Consider the following 24878-nt stretch of genomic DNA (forward strand, 5'->3'; position numbering starts at 1 on the left):
TAGAGATTTACTGGAGAAAGTTTGTTTCAATTTCTACTATGCAAGGGAGCACACAGTTTGAGGGAGTGACATACTGGCAGTTTTCTGCTAGTTTAGCTAGGGTAATCAGAAAGTATTTGAAATGTATCAACTCTATAAATTACACAGCAGTTGTTCCCTGCTAAAGTAAAGATAAAATAAGTGTGAATTAACTTGAATGCTCATACAGATCAGGATCACGGGCAATGCAGAGGAAGCAGAGAAATGCTGCTGCTGCTGCTGCCAGCAACCTGTGCAGTTTCTGCACCTGCTCTGGGGAAAAAACAGAGGATGCCATTTCCATCATACAGCTGAAATGCATTATAATCACCACCAAAGAAATAAAAAAGGAGTGTGTAAAAAGCTAACATTTCTGCAGCTAGCTATTGTGCCTCTGTTTACTAAAAGCACCCCTCAGAAATGATCTCAGCCAGAAAACTGGTCTGAAAAGCCTAAATTTACCCATTTAGAACCCCATTCACCATAATGTGTCTCTGCACGCACAGAACAAGCAAACACAGGGATGTGTGCAGGGTCAAAGCATTATGCTCTTTCATATCGAAAGCTTTATTGCAATATGAAATCACATTGACAGCACCACTAATTTTAGTCTACTGCTTTGCCGGTTCACATTGCTTAGAAAGGTAGAAATCACGTCTGACCTTTCATAAACACAGCCCAATTTTGTCTTTCTTGGAATGCAAATTTTCTATATATTAAACATTGTGTTTTTCCATGCCAAATCAAAAACAACATTCATTTCTATGAAAATGAATTGCAGGTGCGTGTGCGTGTGTGTGTGTGTGTGTGTGTGTGAGAGAGAGAGAGACTGTATTGCATTCCAGAACAGCATTTGTCCCCTCTGAGTGTCTCTTGGCTCTCCTATGATAGAAAACCAAACATATAGAGATATATCCAATAACAGACTTAAACAAAACAGGCAGGTGTACCCGATAGTAGAAGGCAGTCCTTTTGTAAGGTGTCTGTACCCTGTATTTCAAGGAATTGAGTAAGTTTTACTTGGTTTTTATTCTGCACAGCTGCTGAACTTCATGCCTACTTTCATATAATTGCCTAGCGGTTAGAGCTAAGGAGAAGGGATGTCGTTTCAGTTCCTGTCTTAGCCTAAAGGAGCCTTTCCCCTCCCAGGAGTGTGCCTAACCAGGAAGGTGTTTTAGGTAGGGTACAGTGTCTACCTTTTACAGCAGGCACAATAAACTTTAAGAACACTGCTGGCAACAGGCACTGGAGACCAGGACCCTCTTTCCCAAAAGAAAAACCTAATTGTTACCTGTAACACTAGGTTGAGGAGGTTGCTCTGCTTTTCTTTTTCTGTAGTCTTGTTAGTCCTGTATTATGTATTTTCTACAGGATAGCAGACCTTCAGCAAGAGGAATGGAGAGTCCCAATGGCTAGAATACAACCTGCAGGTAGGTAGCCGTAGTCAGATTTGCTCATGGTCAGGAGGGCATCGAACCTGAGTCCTCCTGTTTCCTGAGTGACCAACCTGCCCATTGAACTATTATTACATGAAAGGAAATGTGAGACCCTTCTCCACCTGATTTTTAAAAGAAAGTGGGCAACCACCTCATTTATACATGGCCCAAGCCAAATGGTGCATGCTGGGCAAGTTCTGGAAATATTTATCCAGCTAAGCCCTGCAAAACCTTTAGAACATCTTTTTTTTTCCAATTCAGATCTGGAATGAATGTGAGCTGGGCTACTCTTTTCAAGGCTGGAGGAATGCGGGACCAGGGCAGGGGCACAGCTGCAAGTGCCTGGGAAGCATCAAATACAAATGTATGGTGTCTCTCGATTTATTTGGCAACTCAACTGCAGTTTTCAAAACAACAACTTGGGATTAAAGTGCTTAAATTCTATCTAGGTCTCGTTTCTGGCACCCAAGTCCACAACAATTTTGAAGTGGAAGGACTCAGCTAATACAAAGCTAAAAATTGTGAAAGACAAAACTATCCCCATCCGACATTATGGCTCATCAAAGTCTGCATTATACGAAGCTGTGTACTGTACTATTTTTTCATTTGTTTAGCTAATCATTTTATGTTAAATGAGCTTATGTCTAAAATGGCATTTTCTATTTTTTTATTTTGAAGAAACACGTTTTGTCTTTTTTTTTTTTTTGCCTTGACTTTTATCAGAAGCAACCGAAATAGCTTTGTTTTTCAAGACCTCCTCAAATAAAAAGACTAAGTCACACCTCATCATTATTGTTCCAATACAAAATAATGAAATTCTATGCTAGGGAAAACTATACAAAATGATAGTGAGTAGGAAATGAATCCATATTTTATTTCCATTTACTGCACTTTCAAAGTTGCAGGTTTCTATATCCCATCATACCTGTCAGTGAGAACATTGCTTTTCATCAGTCCCCTACCAGCTAAATAGCAACAATAAGAAATATATCCTGAGCCTTCCATCTACTTCTGCTAGTGTCTTGTGCATTTTGTTTCCAGAGTTCCTTTCCATTCTGATGTCCAGAATACTGCTGAACACAAGGTTAAAAATTGAACATGAGGCCGTATAAGTCAATCTATAACAAAAGAAGATAAAATGTTCCCCAAAGGGCTACCAGGAAATCATGCTGCCTGTCAATGAAGGAAGGAAAGGAAGTGGTGGGATCTTGCTCATAAGCAGTAATGAATACAACAGATATAAACCTCTTGAAACCAAAGCAGTACACAGAAGTGACCTTGATTATATAAACATTAAAAACTAAAGGAATAGAGAGCCCAAACTTCTTTATCACATTTTTTGGTGGGCAGGAAGTAAATGTAATGCTGTTGTTCTGGTCATCTGAAATTCACTTATGCACAATGCTGCCTGCATTGCCCTAACTTGTACAGGACTTTTTGTCAGTTTTCTACATTAAACTCACTTGATAATGATACTCCCTGAAATGCTCTGCTTTTTCAGTACATTCCTGACTCTTTCACCAGAAAGCATTTACTGGAATGTTCTAGCTAGTGTTTTACCTCTCTTAGATACACCACTATGCTGTGGCAACACCACATTACCAGAGGCTCTAAGAAACAAATATACCTTGTCTGAAACTGTCCCCTTCTCAGACCCCATTTTATCTTCAAGTGAAAAGGAAAGAATTTAAAGGGAACTAGCAAGCAATAACTTAACAGGCATCTGTCTTCCCTGAGCCAGAACAAACTGTATTTACCTTCACCCAGAGCATATTATTATCCATAATTATCAATTCCATCATTCCATCCATTCTGAGAAATATAAGTGAGATGTTTCTACAGATGCTGAAAAGTACACTATTATCTTAGTTCTGATTCTCAGTTCTTGGGTTATTTCACACAAAAAATGTGTAATTGCTTTCAGGTAGCTTATTATTTTAAAAGGTGTCAGTCTCTTTCTTCAAGGACATGTAAGTCCCATAAATGGACATGGGAGTTGAGGGAAGAAAAACAGAATAAACTGTATTTTGGAAATAATTCAAACCTATTTAATAAGTATTATAATGTTAATACATACTAAATATTCTTGGTCTACCAATTTTTAATCTATAGTTTTACAGTTTAATCTTAATATAGTATCACAAAATGATCAGAACTGCTAAAATGTTGGAGACCTAAAATATGATGTTTAATTCAACATTTAGGACTACATACCAGGTGCAGATACCTAAAGTGAGTTCTTAGAAACTGAAGAACACCTTTCAACAAGTGAATATAGAAATATATGCTTCTTTTTGATAGCTGTACCCCCCCCCAAAAACCATGTGTTTCATAAATATTAGCACTGAAATCATCTTCAAAAGAAATTGGCATGATGATTAAATAAATTTGTAGCGATCTGCCTCTGCACTTCCTTGTTTCATCAAATAGCCTGGCTCAAACATTAGATCTACAATATACTCTTGAGGAGGAAGCAGAAGTCCAGCTATTCCTTGAGGAGAGTCATCAACCAACTTAACTTCATTCCAAGCTCTGTTATACTCGCCACGAACTAAACTGCAGCCAATGCCAATTCTGTCTGCTATCACCTAAAAAAAGAAAGAAAAAGAAGTTAATCACAGTTAATATACTTCACCTGTACAATATACAGCAAGGTCAGGATATGCTCAAAAAGAAAATAAATATCTGAAAGGCCAAGGGATTTCTTGAAAGAGACTTTGCAAGTATCTAAGGTGTCCCAAACTGCAGATCTTTATTGTTAGTTCAGCTTAGAAATTGTAGGCTTTTAAGTATTATTTCTACCATATTCTATATGTACAGCATAAAAATACTCATTTTAACTCTTTTCAGAAACTGATACATTTGTGTATCAGCCAGTCCTCCAGCTCTCAAATGAACTGCAGCACCCACAGTACCAGCAATGTTTTTTCTAGTTTGAAGACTCATTTCTGAATAATGTTCTAAAGAACTTTCTATACAAGCAACAAGGTTAGGTACATTGCACACATATACTGAGTATGAAACATTAAGTGTTAAAATGTAACATTTTTATCAGTATAAGTTTAGGGTTGCTGCTTGACTCTGAAGCGTACTGCTTGCTTTTCAGCCTTGCTGATTTGTGAAGCAATGAAACGCATGGCAAATGTCTGCTAGATGGAACATCTGCATTTCCTGCGTGCTGCAGGATCACTGACACAATTATAATGATTTCCAGCCACAAGATCGCTTTCTCAGAATGCTTCTGCTGTGAAGGAATGAAATTAGTTTTTTAACATGTTACCAATGTGCAAGGATATCCCTTGCTTAGATTGCTGTGGCTTTAGAGAGACAGTCCCTACAAAGGCTTCTTGTGAGACATTATGGCGAGAGGGCAGTGGTGGGGAAGGGAATACTGAAGTTGCTTCAGTAAAATTAATTCACTCCCTCAGACCTCCACAAAGTCAGGAACTTTCTCTTCCCTTGGATACCATAAATTTAGGATTGTGCTCTTTTTCTGTGTACTGTTTCCTAGGTCCATCATACTTAATGCCATAGGCCTTACTTCTCTTTTCCTTTCCACCCAAGGGTGGAAAAAAGCCAAGCTACCCAACAGCCAAGGAAAAAGGATGGGACAGATAAGCACCTTGCATCAGTACATCTACACGTGAAGAGAGAAGAAGGAGTGAAGCTTCCCAGGCTATGAAACTAGTCAATGAAAGCTGTTATATGCTCTCCTAGAATACTAGATAGATACCGACTAGAAATTGTCCCAACAAGTTTACATTTGCAGCGTGAAAAGAAGGAAACTGCATAATTCAATATTTTACAGTTTACAGAAAATGTAAAATGTTTTGACTCCAAATCAAATATTTTGGCTTTTTGCCATTTATCAAGTATTCTGCTGATATCACTTAAGACAATTTAATGACAACAAGGATGTTTACAGAAAGCAGCAATGCTGGCTTTCATTCACTGGGAAATCAATTTTACTAGTGAAAAATGACTTAAATATATACAAAAGATTTTACATGATTATAAATATTATATTATACTGATGCAATCGTACTTTAGCTTATACTATCCATTTAACGAAAATAATGTTATGTTGCAAAATAAATGTTAATATACCTTGAAAAGCAAAGCCCTGTGGTAGAATGTTCCTTTTTTGACTTTCCCAATAGGCACAGCATTGCATTTCAGTTCAAATTCTATTTCACTTATGTGAAGTTCCCAGCTGAAGTCATGTAGTCTGTCTCTTTCAATTGGGCCACCCATCTTGTCTGCAACAAACCTGTTCCGATTTATACCAAGATCAATTAAATCTATAATTCCTCTTGTATTTACCACAAAAATATATCAGCAAAATGAAAGGTACAGAATCAATAAGTGAATGACATATAAAATCATAATAGTTGTGTTACATGTGCTTTAATTTTTTTATTTAATAACTGGTGCTTTAAATATGCTCACTATTAAATACAAATGGCGATGATTCAGGTCATTCAGATTTGTCACAGTCTTAAGGTGCACCAGCTGTTAGCAGAAACTCTGGAGAGGAGCAATACAAGTACCAAGCACTCATAGAAAATTATCAATAAAAAGCCCACTTAACGAGGAAGTAGTTCAGAAGCTCACATCCATCTTTACGGCTAACAGATTACATAAGCTATTTATTACGATATGCAGCCCTACCAGTTTTTTGAAATAATAATAAAGGCCCGTTAAAATACAGATGACAAAAATAAAGCCATAGGTAATGACCCCAACTCATGGAAGCAACCGCATCCAAAAAAGGTACTTCAACTTCTGCATGTTGAAGCCAATATTCTACATGGCTCCTAAAGTAAAGACTTCGGGCCCTCAGAGTGTCCTCAGCCAAAGGCACAAGTATTACTGAGGGCTCTAACCCTGCACAGTGTTGCAGAGCTGATGTAGGAGCCATAAACCACTGCCTCAGGCAGGGAGCAAAATTCTGTATCACCTCTCTGCATCACTCTCTACAAACAGGTTCTGCCCTCACAGTACCTGCAAGGCAATTTCAGGGACAGAAGATACATTCAGTATCTACGGCTGAAGAAGTTACTGGTAGCAACAGCACAGACACAGGGAGTTATCCCAGAGCAGACAAGGCATGATATCTTGAAGCTGGGAACTTCAGGTTGAGCCTGAAGAAGTGAGGTGGCTCCAAGCACTCACTTGTGCTGCTTGTGCCCAGAGCCAGCCCCCAATAAAGAGAGCAATGTCTCTGGAGCCAACGTTGTGTACCACCCCGGTATGTGTGCAAAGATGTGCTGCGTTTGTTTAAAAGGAGACGCAGCCAGCACCATTGTGTGTTCCCTAATCTAGGCAGGCTGCCTCCCCCGGGATCATGGCAGGAATGCTGTTTAAGCCACCAGGCTCCCAAGGACTCCTGCAGCTGCATCCTCCTTCCCTTCATATTCAACACACACTATTCAGGCAGCAGCTTAAGATGGAACATACATATAAAATCCTCACAGGAAAGCACTCCTACTTAAGTTTCTTATGATTGTTTCACTGGGTTATGTATTTGCAAAGATTTTATTGGTGTGTTTGAAGAGTGGATTTGAAGTAGTATTTTATGGATTCCACCTTGAGGAAGGTGGCATGATTTATACGCAGCTGAACAGTTAACGATGAAGACCTGTCTTGTCAAATTTTGCAATCCACAGAAAAGTCATTCCTCACAGTGAAGTAGACCACTTCACTAAAAATGAGGGGTGGCAGAACAAACAAGTTTTGTAAGACCCAGCAGGATCTGACACCAAACTCCCCAGATAGAAGAGCCAACCAGGAAACTGTTAAAATAGTAAGGAAAGGTTAAACTAAGGAGAAGATGAAAGCAGACGCACTGCTTGGAGATGACAGTGACTGGTGCCCAGGCTGAGTAGTCAATGTAACTAATGAATCCCACATTGATAACAATAGTCTGTACACATATCACATTATAGCACACATCAATTTGATGTTCTGGCACTATTAAATATCAGGATGTTAATTATAGTAGCACCTGAAAAATAAATTTGAAAAATGTCTCATGCTTTTGGCACTATATAAAAATAAAATATAAACGAGTTCTTGTCCTGAGGAGTTTTCAAACCAGCTAAGCAAGGAAGATCATAAGAGAGGGAAAGGATATAATACACAAAAGATGCAACAGCATCAAGTGCCCCAGCTGGGGCTTAGCCCTCTAGCTGCTTCCCCACCTATGGGCCCAGTATGCCAGCCACATGCCCCAGTATATGAAAGGCCTGTGCTGTGTCAGCCACTGGAAAGGCCTACCTGTGCTGTAGCAACTGACCTATTGGCAGGTTTAAGTAGGAGGAGACAACTTAAAGAAACGGAAGGAGTGGAGACCTTGGGTGGGAATGAATGTGAAGAGGCTGGGGAACAGGAGGGACAGGCACGAAGCTGAAGCAAATTGCCTGTGAAGGTGCAAGAAGGAAGAGGTGGAGAGGAAAAAGCAATCTGCACAGGGCAGGAAAGGTCCAGTCAGAAGGTCACAAAGTTCTCTCAACACCTGAAGATAACACTGCTGGCTGGAAACAAACACATCCTACATTAAGTGTTCGAATTCTATTATCTTCTAATACAGCACTTTTTCTTCACTGACAATGTTTACTTTATTATAGCCTGTTTTATTTCACTTACTGCATTACACAACTGGGCATATGCATAGCCAGTGACAAATTGTACAAAATTTCATGTGTGTGGAATCAAAAAGGCACCTCCTGGCAATCTGGGCTTTGTACCCAGTAGAGTAGAGAATTTTGGCATTTTGGGTCCATTTTTAGCTCCTCATCCAAAACCCAGTGGAGTCAACAGAAAGACTGACTCACAGCACCCATTTTCTGACTGGGACATACAGCAGTAGCAGTAACAAAGCAATGGCTTTACTTGTTTCTCTCTAGTCATTTGTTTTAAAATTCAGGGGGAAAAAGTATTAATTATTTTCCTAATGTCTGATTGCTGTTCAACAATGTTTAGGGCATTATCACCACCAAGATCACTACCAAGAATAAAGGCACTCAATAGAAGTGCTAAGTAGACACAAAACAGAGGGAATGCGAGCAGGAGTGGGAGGGGCATGTTTCATGAAACAACTGCTTTAAAAAAACCCCAAAACTTCACACAAAAAAAATATTTAAAATACTTTAAAAGTAGTCTTCACTATGCATTCATTTGTAGAAATAACAAGGAATTTTACAATGAAAATGCTGGAAAAGCTGGTTTATCAGAAATGTTCATTGAAAAGGATCAGTACAGATAAATTTCTCATTCTGAAAATGTCAAAAAACCTGAAATTGTCCATATGAATATTTTCAAAATGAGAAATTCACACCCTGTTGTCACAAGTGATGTTTTGTTTAAAAATTTAAACTAATTGCAATAAAATCAGAAACACCAAGCTTAAAATCTAAAACGATGTCAAAATTCTGGACCGAATCTGGTTTGGATTCTAACTGAGGATAGGAAAAATAACAAATCTGAAAATGTTGTCCTGGGATAAGAAAATTGTTCCTTTACCAATTCAACTTATTTGCATTAGTTATGAAAACACAATTCAGTACTCACTGTGCAAGAACCACAACCTGTTTCCAGGTAGTTGTTAGTGGTAGAATTATTTTGGAAGCATCATTAATGTAATCCAGTAAAATGAAGTCAGCTGGTGGCAACCAATGTGAATTTTCAAGATTTACTTCATCCTGGACTTCAGATGTAATCTGAACATCATCTTCTTTCACTTTTTCCTCTTCTTTTTTCCCCTTCCCTTTTCTTATATAGAAAACAATATACCCTTTTTTAGAATACTGTGATCTCTGAAGTCCAGATTCTAACAGAGTAATTCTCCACCATTTTAGACAAATTGATTTTGGAGGCAAAGATATGGGAACTCTTTTCTCCTGATACTGAATACTCCAAAATCTACAAAGTTTTAGAGAATATTTATGGAAGAGGTGGTTAGGAACCATTTGACACTATCTCCATATTAATACTCACGTAAATTCTCATTTGACATTTGTCTATGGCTCTGATACGCCTTTCCTATATATGGATTATCTAGGCCAGAAGACACTTACCTAAGTACAGCTACATAATAATGACAAGCTTTCAGAGAGTATATAGGAAACACTTTCAGACTGTTACAGTTTGCATACAGTCATGAGTTAAAAATAGCAAATTCTCATGAGTTTTTACTGATAGAAATCTCAACTTTAAATAGAGGAACAATTGTTATCAACACCATGGCTGAAATATTGACAAGACATACCAAGCTGTAGTCCATGTACTTGTAAGTCTGTATATTTTACAAACTACAGCATGGCTTGTCAGATAAAAATTTTATAAGAAATCTATGGTTTGGGTGACTTTTTTTCACTGTACATACTACATTTTCTATGAAAGATCAGGATTTGAAAGATGACTGTGATCCTGAACAGATATCATAAGCCTTTTCAGCATAGGTCCTGACTAATTCTACTGTGAAACAAGACAAAATATCTTCTTCCCTTTCTCTAACAGTTCAGGCTTATTTTTTAAAATCCATAATACTTCTGGCATTCTTGGAAGAGAAAAAAAAAGAAAAAGGGACCACCAGAGGACATAGCTTCAGGGCACATTATCATTATTTTATGCTCTTCAATTTATTCTTAAAATCTTTACAGTTAACACATTTCAGCACTCTGAGGACTGAAAGCATTGCAGGGAGCAGAAGGACATATGGTATTATCAGTAGTTCAATTCAAGAAATTTGTCTTCAGAATACTTTGCAAACTTTTACCTTATTGAGATTTGTCACGTTCACTCAAAAGCCCTTTTCATAGATTTTAAAAAGCATGTTTTAGCAGACCGACCAATTTAGATTTAATATTGAAATTGTGGAAAATTCACCACCCTCTTATATAAACTGTTCCAGTTATTAGTTACACTCATACTTAAAACAGCAGAAAAACAATGTTCTTTATCTAATTTGAATCTATCTAACTATAGCTTTCAGCTAGGGAACCTTATAATGCTAGTTTAAATAGGTAACTACTTCCACATTTATACTCTTATACATCACGGTTGAGAATAACCTGTTAAAAAAAAGGAATGCCTTCTGTATCTCTGGTGTCTCACTTAACAGGTTTTCAAAACAACAGACTTCTGCAAATGTTATAATTCTTGTTCTTCGACCATTTTCCCTCTTTCTCTGCTGCTTTTCCCTTTTATCCTCCCAATACTTTCTTTTCCCTATGAAAAGCGCACTGTTCAATCATTGCACTACATCTGGAAAATGTGTTCTCTAGTTCTGTCTACTCAAATTACTGTTGAATCACTCTTATTCTATTTCTTTGCAGTATTTAGGAAGAAAAAAAACTTGAGAAGGGTAGGTCTGAACAGTGATTTTCTGGTTTTTGCTTCTTATTTCTCTGAGGTATGACTAGGTTCTGCTCCTTCGTGGAATGGCTGTTTAAGATTGTCTTCCACCCTTGTCTCTACCCACCTGCTCAACTCTTCAATCCATCATGTCTGTCTTACATTTCTCTCATAAGGAACCATGAACTTGCTGTCACAGTGCCAGCTGTGACACCTATTTTGTTTCCTTTTTGCATAACTTAGTATTTTGGCCATCTTTAGAAAAGGAGTAAATGCGAATTGGAAAGTATTTCCTTAAATGCTCTATCAGAGCATAGCATGGAAGGCATGCATGTTTATCAGTCCACATTAAAGATTATCTTTTAGCCCAGTCAATGTATATATCAGATATGCAACTGTTTCATCAAAAATATTGCTATCTGTCTATGCAAATATATGTCAAACTATCTACTAGGCACTTCCTCTACATCTACTTCAAACTTTTCCAGCAGACAATTATAACTGTCCTTTCTCTTAGCTTTCAACTTCACTTTACATAAACTAGTATCACTTTTCAAAAACTATGTTTTTAAACTGCGTGTTCGGTGGTACTTTGCACAATAGTGATAAACAGAAACATACGATCAAAGGAAAAAAGCATTTAGGAAAAAGTCTAAGCATGTTTGAGACTTGGAGACAGCTACTGACCTTCAAGTAACTCCCATATATCTCACAAATTAATAGCAATAATGATACATGAATTATGGATTCAAAATGAATGACAATGGGGTTATAAATCATACAACTTGATCATGACATTCAAAAGCAATTATTTCATACTTGAAGAAAGAAGTCTCTGTATCCTTGCAAATTTGCAATGGGGGAATTGAGCCAGGCATTTGTTTTTTCCAAAGTACACTTTTCTTTGCTTTCCAAAAGTTATGGTTGATAACAGTGCAGTCATTTACTGTGTACTTGACATAAATTACATTAAAAAGCAACTATCCAAGGGTATCTCTTCACCTCACACAGTAATAATCAATGCAATTCACATGATGCATTTCTACTATAAAATTATTTAAACTGAATTCCAGAAGCACTTGCAGTCTAAATAACTAACCAAATGTAAATGTCTGCCTTGTAAATTTATAACTTTTAGAGAGATTAACCTTACAACTTGGGTCCTGAATTAAGTCAGAAACTCAGATCTTCATAGTCAGTAGCTATCATCTGTCAACAATTTGCATTTCAGTTCTAAATGAACCTATAGGTACATAGTTGATAGTATAATACCTTGAGCCTTTTTCTCTAGTGCTGCCTTTGCTGAGTGAAGACCTTCGTCCAGATAATTCCTGTTTTTCTTCCACTGGAGATGCCGTTAAACTATTGAGATCACAAAACAGGTTCCAATTTTCTCTTTTCTTTCTTACTGAAAATTTCATCTCTCAAGCACAGACACATATATATGCACATGCAAATATAAAAGCAGTATAAGAAATCAACAACTCTGTCTATCAACAGAATGCCTGTACAGAGGGTAGTGTATGTATGTATGTATGTATGTACAGAGGGTAGTGCATGGATGAGCTCCAAGCTAAAAACTGAAAACATAGTACCTCAGTGCCTACAACAAGGACCCAATCTCTCCCCTTTTCCAAGTCCTGTAGCACTTAGCATTTTGTAACGCCCACCACTGGCTAGAATTCAGAGCCCTGAAATGTGGTCAAGACCCTCTATACCGTAAAATAAGAAAAATTAGGAAGCCAAGATTGGGATCCACAGAAACCAGCATGACAAACTGTAAACTCCTTAAGTTAGCTAATAGAAATACTGAGGAGAGGTTGTAGGTTACATCATGTTCATATCAAGGATTAGGCACCATCCCATTGATTGCAAGGAGGCTCTATTTGGATGGGATTCAGAATCCTGAATGTTCCTCCTGGAATCAGGCATGTATTCCAGTCTTCTCTGAAAGGCCCAGTTGTGGTCATGATTGTGCTGCTGTTTTACATAAAGACTTACTGGTTTAACTGGAAGACCATGGTCCAGTTTCACAAACTAAGGTTTAAGTATTTTATATTAACAGTCATCATGGCCAGGACTAGAACTTAGGTTTCCACTCTCTCAGAGAAGTGCCCTAGCAGCTGAAGTAGAAAGCTCTGTTCCTTGTATCTTATCATTAGTGAACAGCTACAACAAAACAGAGTAAGACAACTATAAACCAAATATCATGGGATCAGCTACATGCAGGTGGGAGGGGCAGGCTCAAATCCTCTTTCTGTAAAAGAAGGAAATGAAATTCCCACAACCTTAGAGATTATGACTTATGTGGCATGAGCACACATGCCCATGAGATCAGTTCCATGACAAGGACAAGTAGGATTGTATCTAGTGTATGGATCAGAGGGAGTCCTTCATGAGCCAGGCATTTTTAGGCTGAGCATTGTCAAAACTGAGCCAGTTCTGGGCATGCCCTTCTCAGCTTTTAGTCACTTACAGAATTTTACTGGCAGAAATTTAGTCTAGAAATAAGGATGCATGTAGGCAGCACAGGAACTTTTTGTGGGCCCAGGTTCTAAACTGAAAAAAATTCTACCCTGATTTCCCTGTATCTTGGTTCTCAAGCTGTACAATAACAGCATTTCCCTGGTTCCTAGGGATACTGAAAGGAGAAACAGCTGAATAACTGTGAGATGATCAAATACAGCATGGAGAAGGGGGACAAATAACTACTAAGACAGACAGAGGGCGATTATTGCAATTAGGAGGTGAAAGACTCTGAAAATATGTTGAACACTATATTTGAGCATTTTTACTCAGTTAGGAAATTGTCTATTACTATTTTCAATCAGAATTCTACTTCTGATGTTAGTACAATAATACAGCATTGACGTCCAGTATAATCTCCAGACCATACCTGGCTTTTTCTCTACTGCCTCGTCTTAAAATAGAAGATGACAAGTTAGTCTGCTCATAAGATGTATCTTGTGGCTTTTCTTCTACCACAGGAACACTGAAATGGAACAAGATATTTTTACATATTATTTGTAGAAATAGTACTTGCAAGAAATGTAAGAAATAACATAACAACTAGTAAACTTGAAATTCATTCAGGGGTCAGAAATGAAGTATGGGCTGCCAATGATGGTTACATAAGTAACTGGGCAGTAAGACTGCTGACAAGGTACAAAGGCAAGAAGCTGTATCAAAGTTAAAGAAAGAAAACTTCATAGTAAAAGACAACTTTAGGAATCAACAAAGAGTGTGGATGGTTAATTTGTCATAGATGTTCTCAGACATCTTTATAGTGTCACGTACAATCTTAAAAGGGAAGCTAATGATACTGTAAACCAAATATGTGATGTGTTGACAGAGAAGAAGGTTTTGGACTTGCAAAATATTGGTAGAGCATTCTTTGATCTCTAAGACTGTTTAGAGGAAATGACTCCTAGTTAAACAAGCCAGATACCAACTTCCTGCATTCAAATCTAAGATTTGTTAGGCTGGCTTCAACTTAAATAGAGAAGAAATGCACATAGATTCTTTATATTATTGTACTACAAATACTGAAAGCAGTCTGAAAGCAGCCTGAAAGCTTGATGCTTGGCTTTGTCCTGCTTCTTGGCATGATCTGCTTAAAATTCCATGTATTTTCCATGTATTTGTTGGTACAAGAAGATCATCAAATCAGAGGTTTCATTGTCATTCATATTGACACTCAGTTTAGACGAACCGTTCTTAACTTTTGTTACAACTAGTAAAACACCGGATGTCTCACCATCCAGAATAAAGGTTGTTATATGAATGAGACTTAATGGCCAAGTTTTCCAAGAAAATCAACTCAGCCGAATCAGTCTTTTCTGTCTAGAGAAAAAATAGTTATAAAAATTCTTATTTTATAAAATACAAATCTCTTGTCTCCTGGGACATGAGACACTGTGCTGGGATTAAAATACATCTCTCACAATACAAACATCACAGTAATTTTGTATTATTTGAAAAGTGGATGAGGTGGAAAAGGTAGAAAGATGACAAAGGTTAGCTACGGCAATGAAAATTGCCAGATCAAATATGACTCACATGTTCTGTGGTTTAGCATTAACAAAGATTAGGGCCCGACGGTCAGTAAGCTCTTGTTTACTCAGTTCCTCCAAAGATAAAAATCTCACTCCCGGTTGTACCTACAAGAAAATCATAATAAAATATCAGTTTTTCTGTTCTTCTGAAGTTGAACAGAAAATACATTCTTTAAAAGATATTTAAAGCATCATTTAAAATTCCAATCTTTAACAGAATAGTATATATGAGAACTTTTAAAAACATTCAAAATAGATGAAATCAGTTACTTCATTAATTTTCCTAGGCAAGATGGTTTATAAATAATTTATTTTTAATTATTGTTATAATGTCATCTTAGATCTAGAATAAATAAATGTTCCTGCCTCTGAAGACTTTACAGTCTAGAATGGAATTTTCAAAAGCAACCAAATGCTTTAGCAACACGTATTTTACTGATTTTCAATAAGACTGATATTTCCCATTCATTTGGGCATTTTGAAAATGCCTTCTCCAATTCAAATCAAACACAGCACTAACTGGTGATACACAGTGGAGTCAGTCTTTACATAAATACTGCTTTGTGAGAGAAGGAGTTGTGACAAAGGTGAAAATATGAGCTCTTTACTTCTTCATGTAAAAAAAAAAATAGCGAAGAGTCCATAGGTCATTAAGTGTCAGGTTAGTATTAAGTAGACTACAGTGAAAGGGACCAGAAGAGGAAGGATCCAAAATGGAACGAGGCATTACACAGCTTACATAGGATTGGGAAGAAGGTCCCAACTGTGGGATAGCATGAAGATGATGAGGTTTCACCCCGTGGGAAAAGATAATCAAAAGAAACTAGTAAGAAAATTTTATTCCTTCTAAGTAAAGTAATTTACTGAAAGTAGCTTACCTGACCACAGTCATAGAATCCATCAGTAATAATATTACTTGATGATAAATAACCCATCTGGCTGTACTTTTGGGAGAGATTGTTATCAAGCAGCTTTTCCAGAGCTCCTTCACTAAAGTTATTTTTGTGCCCCGTTGACAGGTTAATTTCTTCTAGGATCTCTAAAGCCCTGTTCAACAAAACACAAAGGCTAAGTCATCATTAAGTACCAGCTAGTTGTTATTACGCAGTTCAGAGTTGGTTTTCAGCATTGCTGAGCCCAAGACAGATTCACTTCCAAGTCCTAGGCTCTTGCCTCTGGGCCAGCAAGGAGCTGACTGTGCTACCTACAATTCTTTCTCTTGAGGAGAAAAAATGCCTTGCAGTGCTCCAATGCAAAAGCAATTCCTTTAGACAGTTAGACAGTTACATAAAGGATCGGACAGGATGCCACAGCCAAGCTTTTATCTAAACAATGTTAGCTACTACAGAGAACTCAAGAATATGAGTACAAAAGCAGAGTAAAGGAATAATGTGCAGAGCTAATGTGCAGAGCTGACCGTATGGTACAATTCAGGGCATCTCTCTCTCTACAGCTTGTAATGCAGTTTACCAGTTCCAGTTATGTATTACGAAATGTGTGAATCTTCCTGTTTTATGACTGTTACTGGCCATGGGGATGGGGCAGCTGGCAGAGATTTGCTAAACTCAGATTAGCACGGCCACCCCAAAGGTTGTGTCAGCACGACCGGGATGGCAGCACTTTTGCAGCATGGAGGGCAAAGCAGATAATTATGTGGGGACATGGGACAACAGGAATTCCTCAAGCTATTCTTGGGTGCTGAAACCCATGATAACTTCTGAGCTGAGAAACCTGGGAGAAGCTCACTAAGAAAATAACGGAAACTGAACCAGGAGGAAGGAACAATGAGGCACTGCATGCTGCCACTTTGGAGCTGTTTAGAAATTGAAAGACAGAAAAAAGAGGGAGATATTTACATATTTTATATGTGTGTGCATGTGCATGTGTGTATGTGTACATATGCACATTTGTGTGTGTGTGTGGGGGGGTGTCTGTGTGTACACATGCAAACACCCAACCCACCCATAAAAGGCCTATGTAGTCAGTAGGGGTTTAGTCATGGAATCTAAGGCACAATTCTTCACATCCTAAGGAACTGATTTTTATATATATATATATATACACACACACACACTTATAATTATATTTGTATAAATGTGTGTATATAATATAAACATAAAATTATATAAAATATGTATCTATATATGGTTATAAAATACATATGGTTATAAAACACACACATATACCTATATAAACACACACACATATATATGTGTGTATGTATGTGTGTGTGTGTGTGTGTGTGTGTGTGTGTGTGTGCGCGCACGCATGTGTGCATGGTGACCTATGCCTTTAAAGCGCCCATTTCCCTCTATGAACTACACAGGGAACCTCAGCTGTGGGCATTTACAATGCAGACCTCTGAAGGCAGGTCAAGTGCATTCCAGAGGACAAGCTTTTCCAATAGGCAAGTGACAACCTTCTCTTTAAGATGATAGCAAGGGGAGAAAATAGTGGAACAGATTATTTCAGGTTCTATTCAGGCTATGCAGGTTATTTGTCAGAAAGCATACTTCAACAAGCTCAGGAAATTAGCAAGTATGATGATAAATGGAAAAATTGTAATGGGGAAAATAAGTGCAGGCAGGTCTGATGAGTACAGTAAAAGAGATAACATTGGAGGCACAATGGCACGTTATCCTAATGTTGAGGAAAGACAGGCAGAAAAGTAAGGGACAAATATGGCTGCATTGAAAGTTCTCAAAGGACCAAAAAACAAAAATGGAATCATACAGAAATGTGAACATGGACATGCTTTTGTCAGAGAAGACCCAAAAGACCCACAGACCAAGTGAGATACAACTATTCAGGAACTGAAAAGAAAAAAAAAAAGAAGTGTTTCCTCTACCACAAGTAGGACAGGAAAATATAGGCCTATAACTCAATGTGTGAAGAAAATTCATAAAAGATGGCACGGAAAAGACTTAAATGTTTGGTGACTTTTTTTGCTTCAGTTTTCAGAAAAAGGTTGAAAGCAGGTGCCTAAGTAATATTAACAAGGCAGTAGAAACAGTATGCTTAATAAATCTAGAATAAGGCTGAGGAGACAAAGTTGGCAGGAAAGTTACCCCAGAGTTGAGGGAACTTACCCCAGAGTACTCTATGAATGGGCAAAGGCAACCTCTGAACTACTTATAATTATCTTTGAAATTTCAGGGAGGACAGACCCAAAAGAGTGGAGAAGGGCAAACATAGTATCTACATTTAAAAAGGAAAACCCAGGAAATAACAGAGATCATTCAGCCAAATTTCAGTGTCCAGAGGATGCTAGATCAAATTATGAAACAATCAGTTTGTAGGCATGCAAGAGATAAGATGGTAAGAAATAGCCATTATGTATTTGTCAAGAATAAATCATGTAAAGCCAATCTAATCCTTTCTGCGATAGGGTAAATGATGTAATGTATAGGCAGAAGCAGTAGATGTGAGATATGTCTTGACTTTGAGATATTTTTTGACTTTAATATGCCTTTTCGCATATTACTACTTGAATACTTATGAGCAAGTCAGGGAAATAAGATCTACATGAAAATAACATGAAGTAGTGCCTGACTGGTTGAAAAACTATGCTTAACACATTATTATCAATAATATGCTGTCAAACTGGAAGGATACATAAATTAGAGTCCTACTTTGATATTGTCACAAAGAAGGGATTAAATATGAACGGTGCTATATACAAGATATGGAAAATAATTACTGAGCTGTATTTGATGGTGGTATGACCTCAACTGAAGTATCTCATCGACGCTGGGAGACTGCACTTAAAAATGCCATAAATAAATGAAAGAAATTCAGAGACTGTGACAAAACTATACAACAGTTCAAAACAATGAAAAATTTAACAATGCTTTTACTTTGTCATGAAAGGGAAAATGAGAAAGGGACATGGACCATGGGAAAATTCAATAACTCAAAAAATCTAAACTGTTATAAAAAGGTGGTATTCAATCCCACTGAAAGCAGGACAAGATGTAATTGGATTGATTTACTGTAAGGGACATCTAGAACCCGAAAACCCTTCTAACTTCTACTTAAGCACTCAAATAGGTTACCTCAGAAAGTTGTGAAATCTGCTCAGAATCGGTATTTACAAACACACTCAACAAATATAAATGTCAGCATAGCTGATTCAGTCTTATAGATCTATATAGACCTATATGGTCCCATCCCGACCTACATTTCTAAAATTCTGACCCTGCAGATCCTGTTGCAGATAGATTAAATGTATGTATGTAGTAACCTGAGAAGCGTCCAGCAGAGGGAGTAGGGCAATTACACATATTTAACAATAACTAAAAGAGTCACCCCGTTCAAGAGCCCTGTGTCATAATTCTTACAATCTAAGATAGCTTTTCTAATTCAGATATTAATATATGGAGCTTCGAGTTTTTAAGAAAGAATAAAAGTCTCCTTTATGTGACACTTCAACAGTTAACTCGCAGTTAACTACAGCTTGTAAACCAAATTCAGCCCCTGTGTAATAAGGGCAATTCACTGTATGTTGAACTTATACTGAAGCTTTAATTTCAGTTCCATATGTCTGTGGCATTGTAGTCCCTAATTTTGACTGACATATGCATATCTTCCACGTAAAACCTAGTTCAGTCACAGAAGCAATATATGTTTTTATAATTCCAGACAGACAGCTCTCTCTCTTCAGGCTAGCATTTTTTCTCTATGGTTCTCTTACTTAAAACCAATAACATTTCATCTGTAATATCTATGGTGCAAAAGTAATTCCTGCTTACAAAAAAAAGCATATCTTAACTTTGTTATTCTGCTATAAATATGTAAAGATCAACTTCGAAAGAGTTCTTCCATCAAAATCTTTCCTCTGCGCCTTGATACTGTAACTACTCACCCTAGCCTACATAGCTCAACAGCTGTTGGTTCATCGCTTGCACAAACCATAACAGCCCAACAGGCATTTCTTCTGACTTCTTCATTCTTAGAATGTAGCAATTCAATGAGTGGTCCCAGTCCACTTGCATTTCTTAACTATTAAAAAGAAGAAGAAGAAGAAAAAAGACAACATTGCTGCTGACAGATTTCCTTTATCCCAACAAAAACAGTCTATGAAATTCTCCTGAAACATTTAAGCCCTGCAGACAAGCTATGCTGGTCTGGTAGAATGGCCATTTACAGGGATTTTCTCCTCCTGTAAACTCTAAGGAGGCTGGAGCCAAAGAGAGCTTCAGACTGGTCCAATGCACACCCGTCTTCTGAGCAGACCACCCATCCCGCAGGTGCCATGCAGATGTACACAGCTTGCTCTGTGTTCTGCTGCCTCCTAGCAACTAATTTACATCACAGTATATTTGAATTTGTACTGTACTGTATGTATGACAATCTTATTAACATCCTTTCTCTTCTATGCTACAATATCTTTCCTAAATGCTGGAGGAAATATTGGTCATCTGAATTTTTGCAGAGCAATACTTTTTAAGGACACTGAAAAAGGTAGACTATCTATGCCCCTTATTCATCTCCTAATTAACAGCCTTGATGCTTGAGAAATCTCCAGTTTATGATCTATGAATGTAGATGGCACCGTCCTTCGTTATGAAGAGAAAATACCATGAGCATTGATAAACAGGTCTAAGTTCAACTTGCTAGATGCTACTGACCAAGGTATAAATTATATTTTGAGTTTTATTTACTCCAGTCACATCCAGTATCTGATAAATCAGTCAGACATTGCCACTCAGACCTTGAAAATGGACAGTAAAACAACATTGAGGAAAGGTGAACAGGACAGAACTGCTCATCTTCAAAATACAATCGATGGTCCCAGTTGAAGGAAATTTTAATGTTTAATATTCGTAAACATGGGGATTCAGATATAGCCCTGGTTAAAGCTCATTGAAGTGACTGGAAAGCCATAAAAGCTGCACTCAGTGAGAGCTAATACAGCAGTAAAAATAAAAATTAAAGAAAACCCTTTCCATGTCTCATGACGAACTGAGCTAAGTTCAGCTGAACAAGCCTATGATGAAAGCACAAGATTAGTCACAATCTAGAAAGAAATGGAAGGTAAGACAGATGTACAAAATACAAATAACCTCAGTAAGTATAATGCAAACTTCAGGATTTAGAAATGCTATAAATAACAACCTTGTAGAGCAGTTTTACCTCATTTCTCGCATCAGCATCACAACCAAATGCAGCCACAGCGAACGCTGCCTTGCTCTGCACTAGGCTGTTGGTAGAGCGCAGTGGCCCTACAAGCGCACTCATAATTCCATGATGAAGAATATTTAGACGGAATGGCTCTTGCATGGCCACGTTTGTTAGTACTGTAGCAGCATTAGCGATGGCTCCATCTCTCTGAGCACTCAAAGTATTTATTAATGGCTGTATTCCTTCAGCCTCAGCAACAGCGCTAGTAAAATGAAGGAGAGGGAAAAACATCTCAGTTATTTTAGAACCATTTTTTTTGATGTGTTCTATTTACCAACTAAATCAGTATTACATTTCAATAAGAACATTCATAAAATATTGCTTATCCACAGTAAATTTCAAGGCTGATGTATGTACTCTAAATTATAGTATGAAATTGAAACTAAAAATTGAAATGTGAACACCCTTCTTTCTGATGCCATAAATGGGTTGGTTTGACTCACACTGTGAAGCTCAAGAGACACAACCTAAGTAGGTGAAACAAGTCACAGACTTCTGGATTCTTTAACTTGTTAGGACATCGATTCTTTCTTTCTTTTAAACAAGTGAATTAAATCTTGAATCTTTTCAAAGAAGCAGAATTTCTGCGTCTTTACTTCCAGTCAAATGCCTCTGCAGAGGCTTATCACCTCTCCACAAAATCATTCTAACATTTTTCAGATGAGGATTATAGTGTTCTGCTCTTTGTGCTGTCTTCTTAAATATCTGTGTTAGGATAGCTGGGTGGCACAAACCTAATGCAGCAGCTCCTGCCATCCTTACCGAGCAGGTCTGCATGGTGGAGTTCAGTGCAGTGCAGCTCCACATGAACTGACGTAGATAGCATGAATACAGCAGACATATCAGCGCACAGTTCTGGGCTGCCTACGGCTGTCGTTCCACATTACTAGGCTATCAGCAGCAGATCCTCTTTAAATATTCCCTCTGCTCCCAGATGGCCATTGCAGCCCGCTGCTGAGGGCTGCTGCCCCTCAGCAGGGCCAAGCCAACTCTTAGGGCGGCCACAGTCTAAGCCTGACTTGCAAACCGCCTGTTTGCAAACAAAATTGAGGGAAGATCATTGAAGGGGGGTTCAAGGATCACTTCATAGATCTAGGTTAGAGAACAGACAAACAAAACAGCTGAAGCAGCAGTGCTGAGGAAACAGTAACTTCAGGCAGGAGACAGCAGGAGGTACAGGCAGCTGCACTATTGGGGACATTTGGAAATGACTTAAATCAGATGTGCTGCCAAACTAATAGTAACATGGGACTTCATCTCAGACACAGCAGAAGGAACCAGCCTATGAGAGCTCCATCCTAACACTGCTATTCTGCTTCCAGTACTCAACTGAACAGTGCCTTTAAAAAAATCAGTTTCCTATTTAATATCTGGGATAAACACTATATTTGAAAGCAGCTGGTGACACTGGTTATAATAACAGTAAACTCTTGACTACAGCTGATGCAGACCCTGAAGAGAGAACTTGGATTGGTTGAGGGGACTTGACAATGCTCTCACAAACCTGAATCTCACATATTGGAAAGGCATATAGTTCGGGGTTACCAGCTCCTCATGTATTCTTTGCGCTAGGCAAAAAAGACAACTGATACAAATGTAGCTTACATTTTTCAAATACCATAAGGTATTCCATAACTTAAGATTTTTGTTTGCCTTCTTGCCAAGATTTTGCTTCCTACTAAACAATGGGCACTAATTTCTGTGTCTGATATATATTTGCCATTGTCTTATCGTTCATTTCAGTGTTACTTTTTCCAACACTGTTATACACCACCACATATAAGAATTGAATTTTCTTCCTTATGAGTTTGTGTATAATATTTGATCAAATGATTTGAGGCATATGTCCAACTTACTATCTGTTCTTAGTAATTTTATATTGGGTTCATCTGTTTGTTAAACAAAAGTTGGCAATATTGTTAGCACAGGAAAAGCACAGATGGCAAAGTGAATTTTCCTTGCAACTGCTTTTTTATATCTTCACTTTAATACATTTTCTACATCAAAAGCATAACAAACTCTCCCACTTTTATACAAGCATAACTAAGCGCTTCAGCAATAGAAGAGCATATCATTTTTATAAGTTTTGATAACTTTCTGTCAACACATTAATAACAGAAATCTGGATTTGCAAATCTTACTTTTATAGCTTCTTACCAAAAATCTAACCAATCTTTTGGTAACTTTTACAATTACAAAATAACCACAAGCTTACAAGTATTACATAAGCAGGAAACCATTATGCTATGAAAGACTGTCAAGGCATCTATAAAGGCATGAAACCTCAGGAATGCTTATGATCACTCTCTGGTGCAAACAGGATACAAAGCAGCAGGATACATGCCAACCCATAGCACAAAATCACAATGCGTGGGCAGTATGGTGCACAGCTTACTGCAAATTTAGTGTGAGCATTTCTGAACCACATTTTCAGAAGGGGGGAATGCACATATACCTGAGTAGACCTGGAATGAATCAGCAGAGATTGACTGGGTTTGTAGCCTGATCTCTATGCCTTAACTATAAGGTGATGGCAGCTCACAGGTGGTGCTAGGGCATGGGTAAAATGAAGACTGTTGGGCAGGCCATAGTCCTCAGTTTGGAAAACTGGGGAAAAGGCAGCAATCTACACACTGAAAGTGATTCAGTTTATTAGCTTGGGTGCAGCATAAAGGTATAGGGGCCCATCTGGTGTTGTTCTGCACCTAAAATAATTAATCCTCCTGAAACACTGGTAACTTTAATGCAAGCACTTCAGTATCTGCACAGAAGTGAACTCCATGTTTTCAGGTGTCCCTCTGCAATGCACTCCTCAGAGCATCCCTGATTAGCTGGATTTCCCTTTAACTGAGTGTCCTCTCTCCCCTGCCCTCCTTGACCAGAAAAAGGAGAACAGCTGAAAATGTAACTTTTGTGTGTGAGGCCACTGTATTCTGAGTTCTCTGGCTCATATTGTCCCCCTCTCCCGCCCCCACAAGAATTTAAACCAGATTTCCAGCTCCAGGAAGGCCGTCCAGGCTGCTGTGTATAAAGATATCCTGGACACATTGATTGCACATGTAAGCTACATGTGTGTATACAGCATCTGTATCCCAGGTTTTCAGGAAAACAGCAGATTTGCAGCACACATGTAACAATGATATGAGGTACCTCCTGGCAAAGTGTGGGAAAGACTCACCATACGTGCACACAGCCATGTACAGTAAGCCATGTCCATAAAGCATCAGATTTACAGCATTACACAGTATATACCACTTAACTGAAGAAAAAAAAAACATGAGAGTTTTTCCTGTACGGTAGATATATGGGAATGAATTCCAGTTCTTCCAGGATTCATGGGACAGACCTGCACACATGTTGCATCACTGCACCTCACAAGTATAGCATATCCAACACTTCTGCAAAGGCTGGACTTACTACTCCTATGCTACACCCGATAACACCTGTATGTCTCCTTAGGCTAACCTTACAAATATATAGCTCTTAACAGACTGATTCCAGGATGATATACAGAATTGAAAGATGTAGCCAATTACATTATAAGCAGATTTACTAAAATTTGCATCAAATCCAGCAAGTATACAAACACGTAACAAAAGAACAAGGTTCCAGCTCCTTGTGTTCAGAGCTGACCTCAGCAAGGAACACAGCACAGTCAATTTTCTCAAGTGCCATTCAGCTTCAAAAAGGTTGAGAACCACTGATTTAGAAGATCATACATATTTATTTTAATCCTGTATTCCACTTTAGTGCAGATTCATACTGAATCATGGTTTCATTACTATAGCTTCATCAAGTAATACAATGGATCTCAAGCCTAAAAAAATTC

The 24878-nt window shown here is 37.9% G+C and overlaps 1 protein-coding gene across 9 annotated transcripts in view; it reads right to left on the minus strand.

Annotated features, from left to right (window-relative positions):
* Positions 1 to 2418: 2418 nt before the first annotated feature.
* The window catches only part of ARMC3 (armadillo repeat containing 3), a 64641-nt gene continuing 42181 nt past the window's right edge, over positions 2419 to 24878 (minus strand). For 8 of the 9 annotated variants that reach the window (XM_064505935.1, XM_064505934.1, XM_064505936.1 and 5 more), the window contains 9 exons: positions 21002 to 21251; positions 19731 to 19867; positions 15745 to 15913; positions 14871 to 14971; positions 13708 to 13803; positions 12084 to 12173; positions 9027 to 9227; positions 5562 to 5724; positions 2419 to 4042 (listed from right to left, as the gene is read on the minus strand). In XM_064505935.1, coding sequence (XP_064362005.1) covers positions 3833 to 4042; positions 5562 to 5724; positions 9027 to 9227; positions 12084 to 12173; positions 13708 to 13803; positions 14871 to 14971; positions 15745 to 15913; positions 19731 to 19867; positions 21002 to 21251 — 1417 coding nt within the window. In that variant the 3' untranslated portion in view covers positions 2419 to 3832. The remainder of the gene's footprint in view (positions 4043 to 5561; positions 5725 to 9026; positions 9228 to 12083; positions 12174 to 13707; positions 13804 to 14870; positions 14972 to 15744; positions 15914 to 19730; positions 19868 to 21001; positions 21252 to 24878) is intronic. The other variant, XM_064505940.1, reaches the window with a different exon arrangement.

This window comes from Dromaius novaehollandiae, chromosome 2 (assembly GCF_036370855.1).
Source record: "Dromaius novaehollandiae isolate bDroNov1 chromosome 2, bDroNov1.hap1, whole genome shotgun sequence".
In the NCBI taxonomy this organism is placed as follows: Eukaryota; Metazoa; Chordata; class Aves; order Casuariiformes; family Dromaiidae; genus Dromaius; species Dromaius novaehollandiae.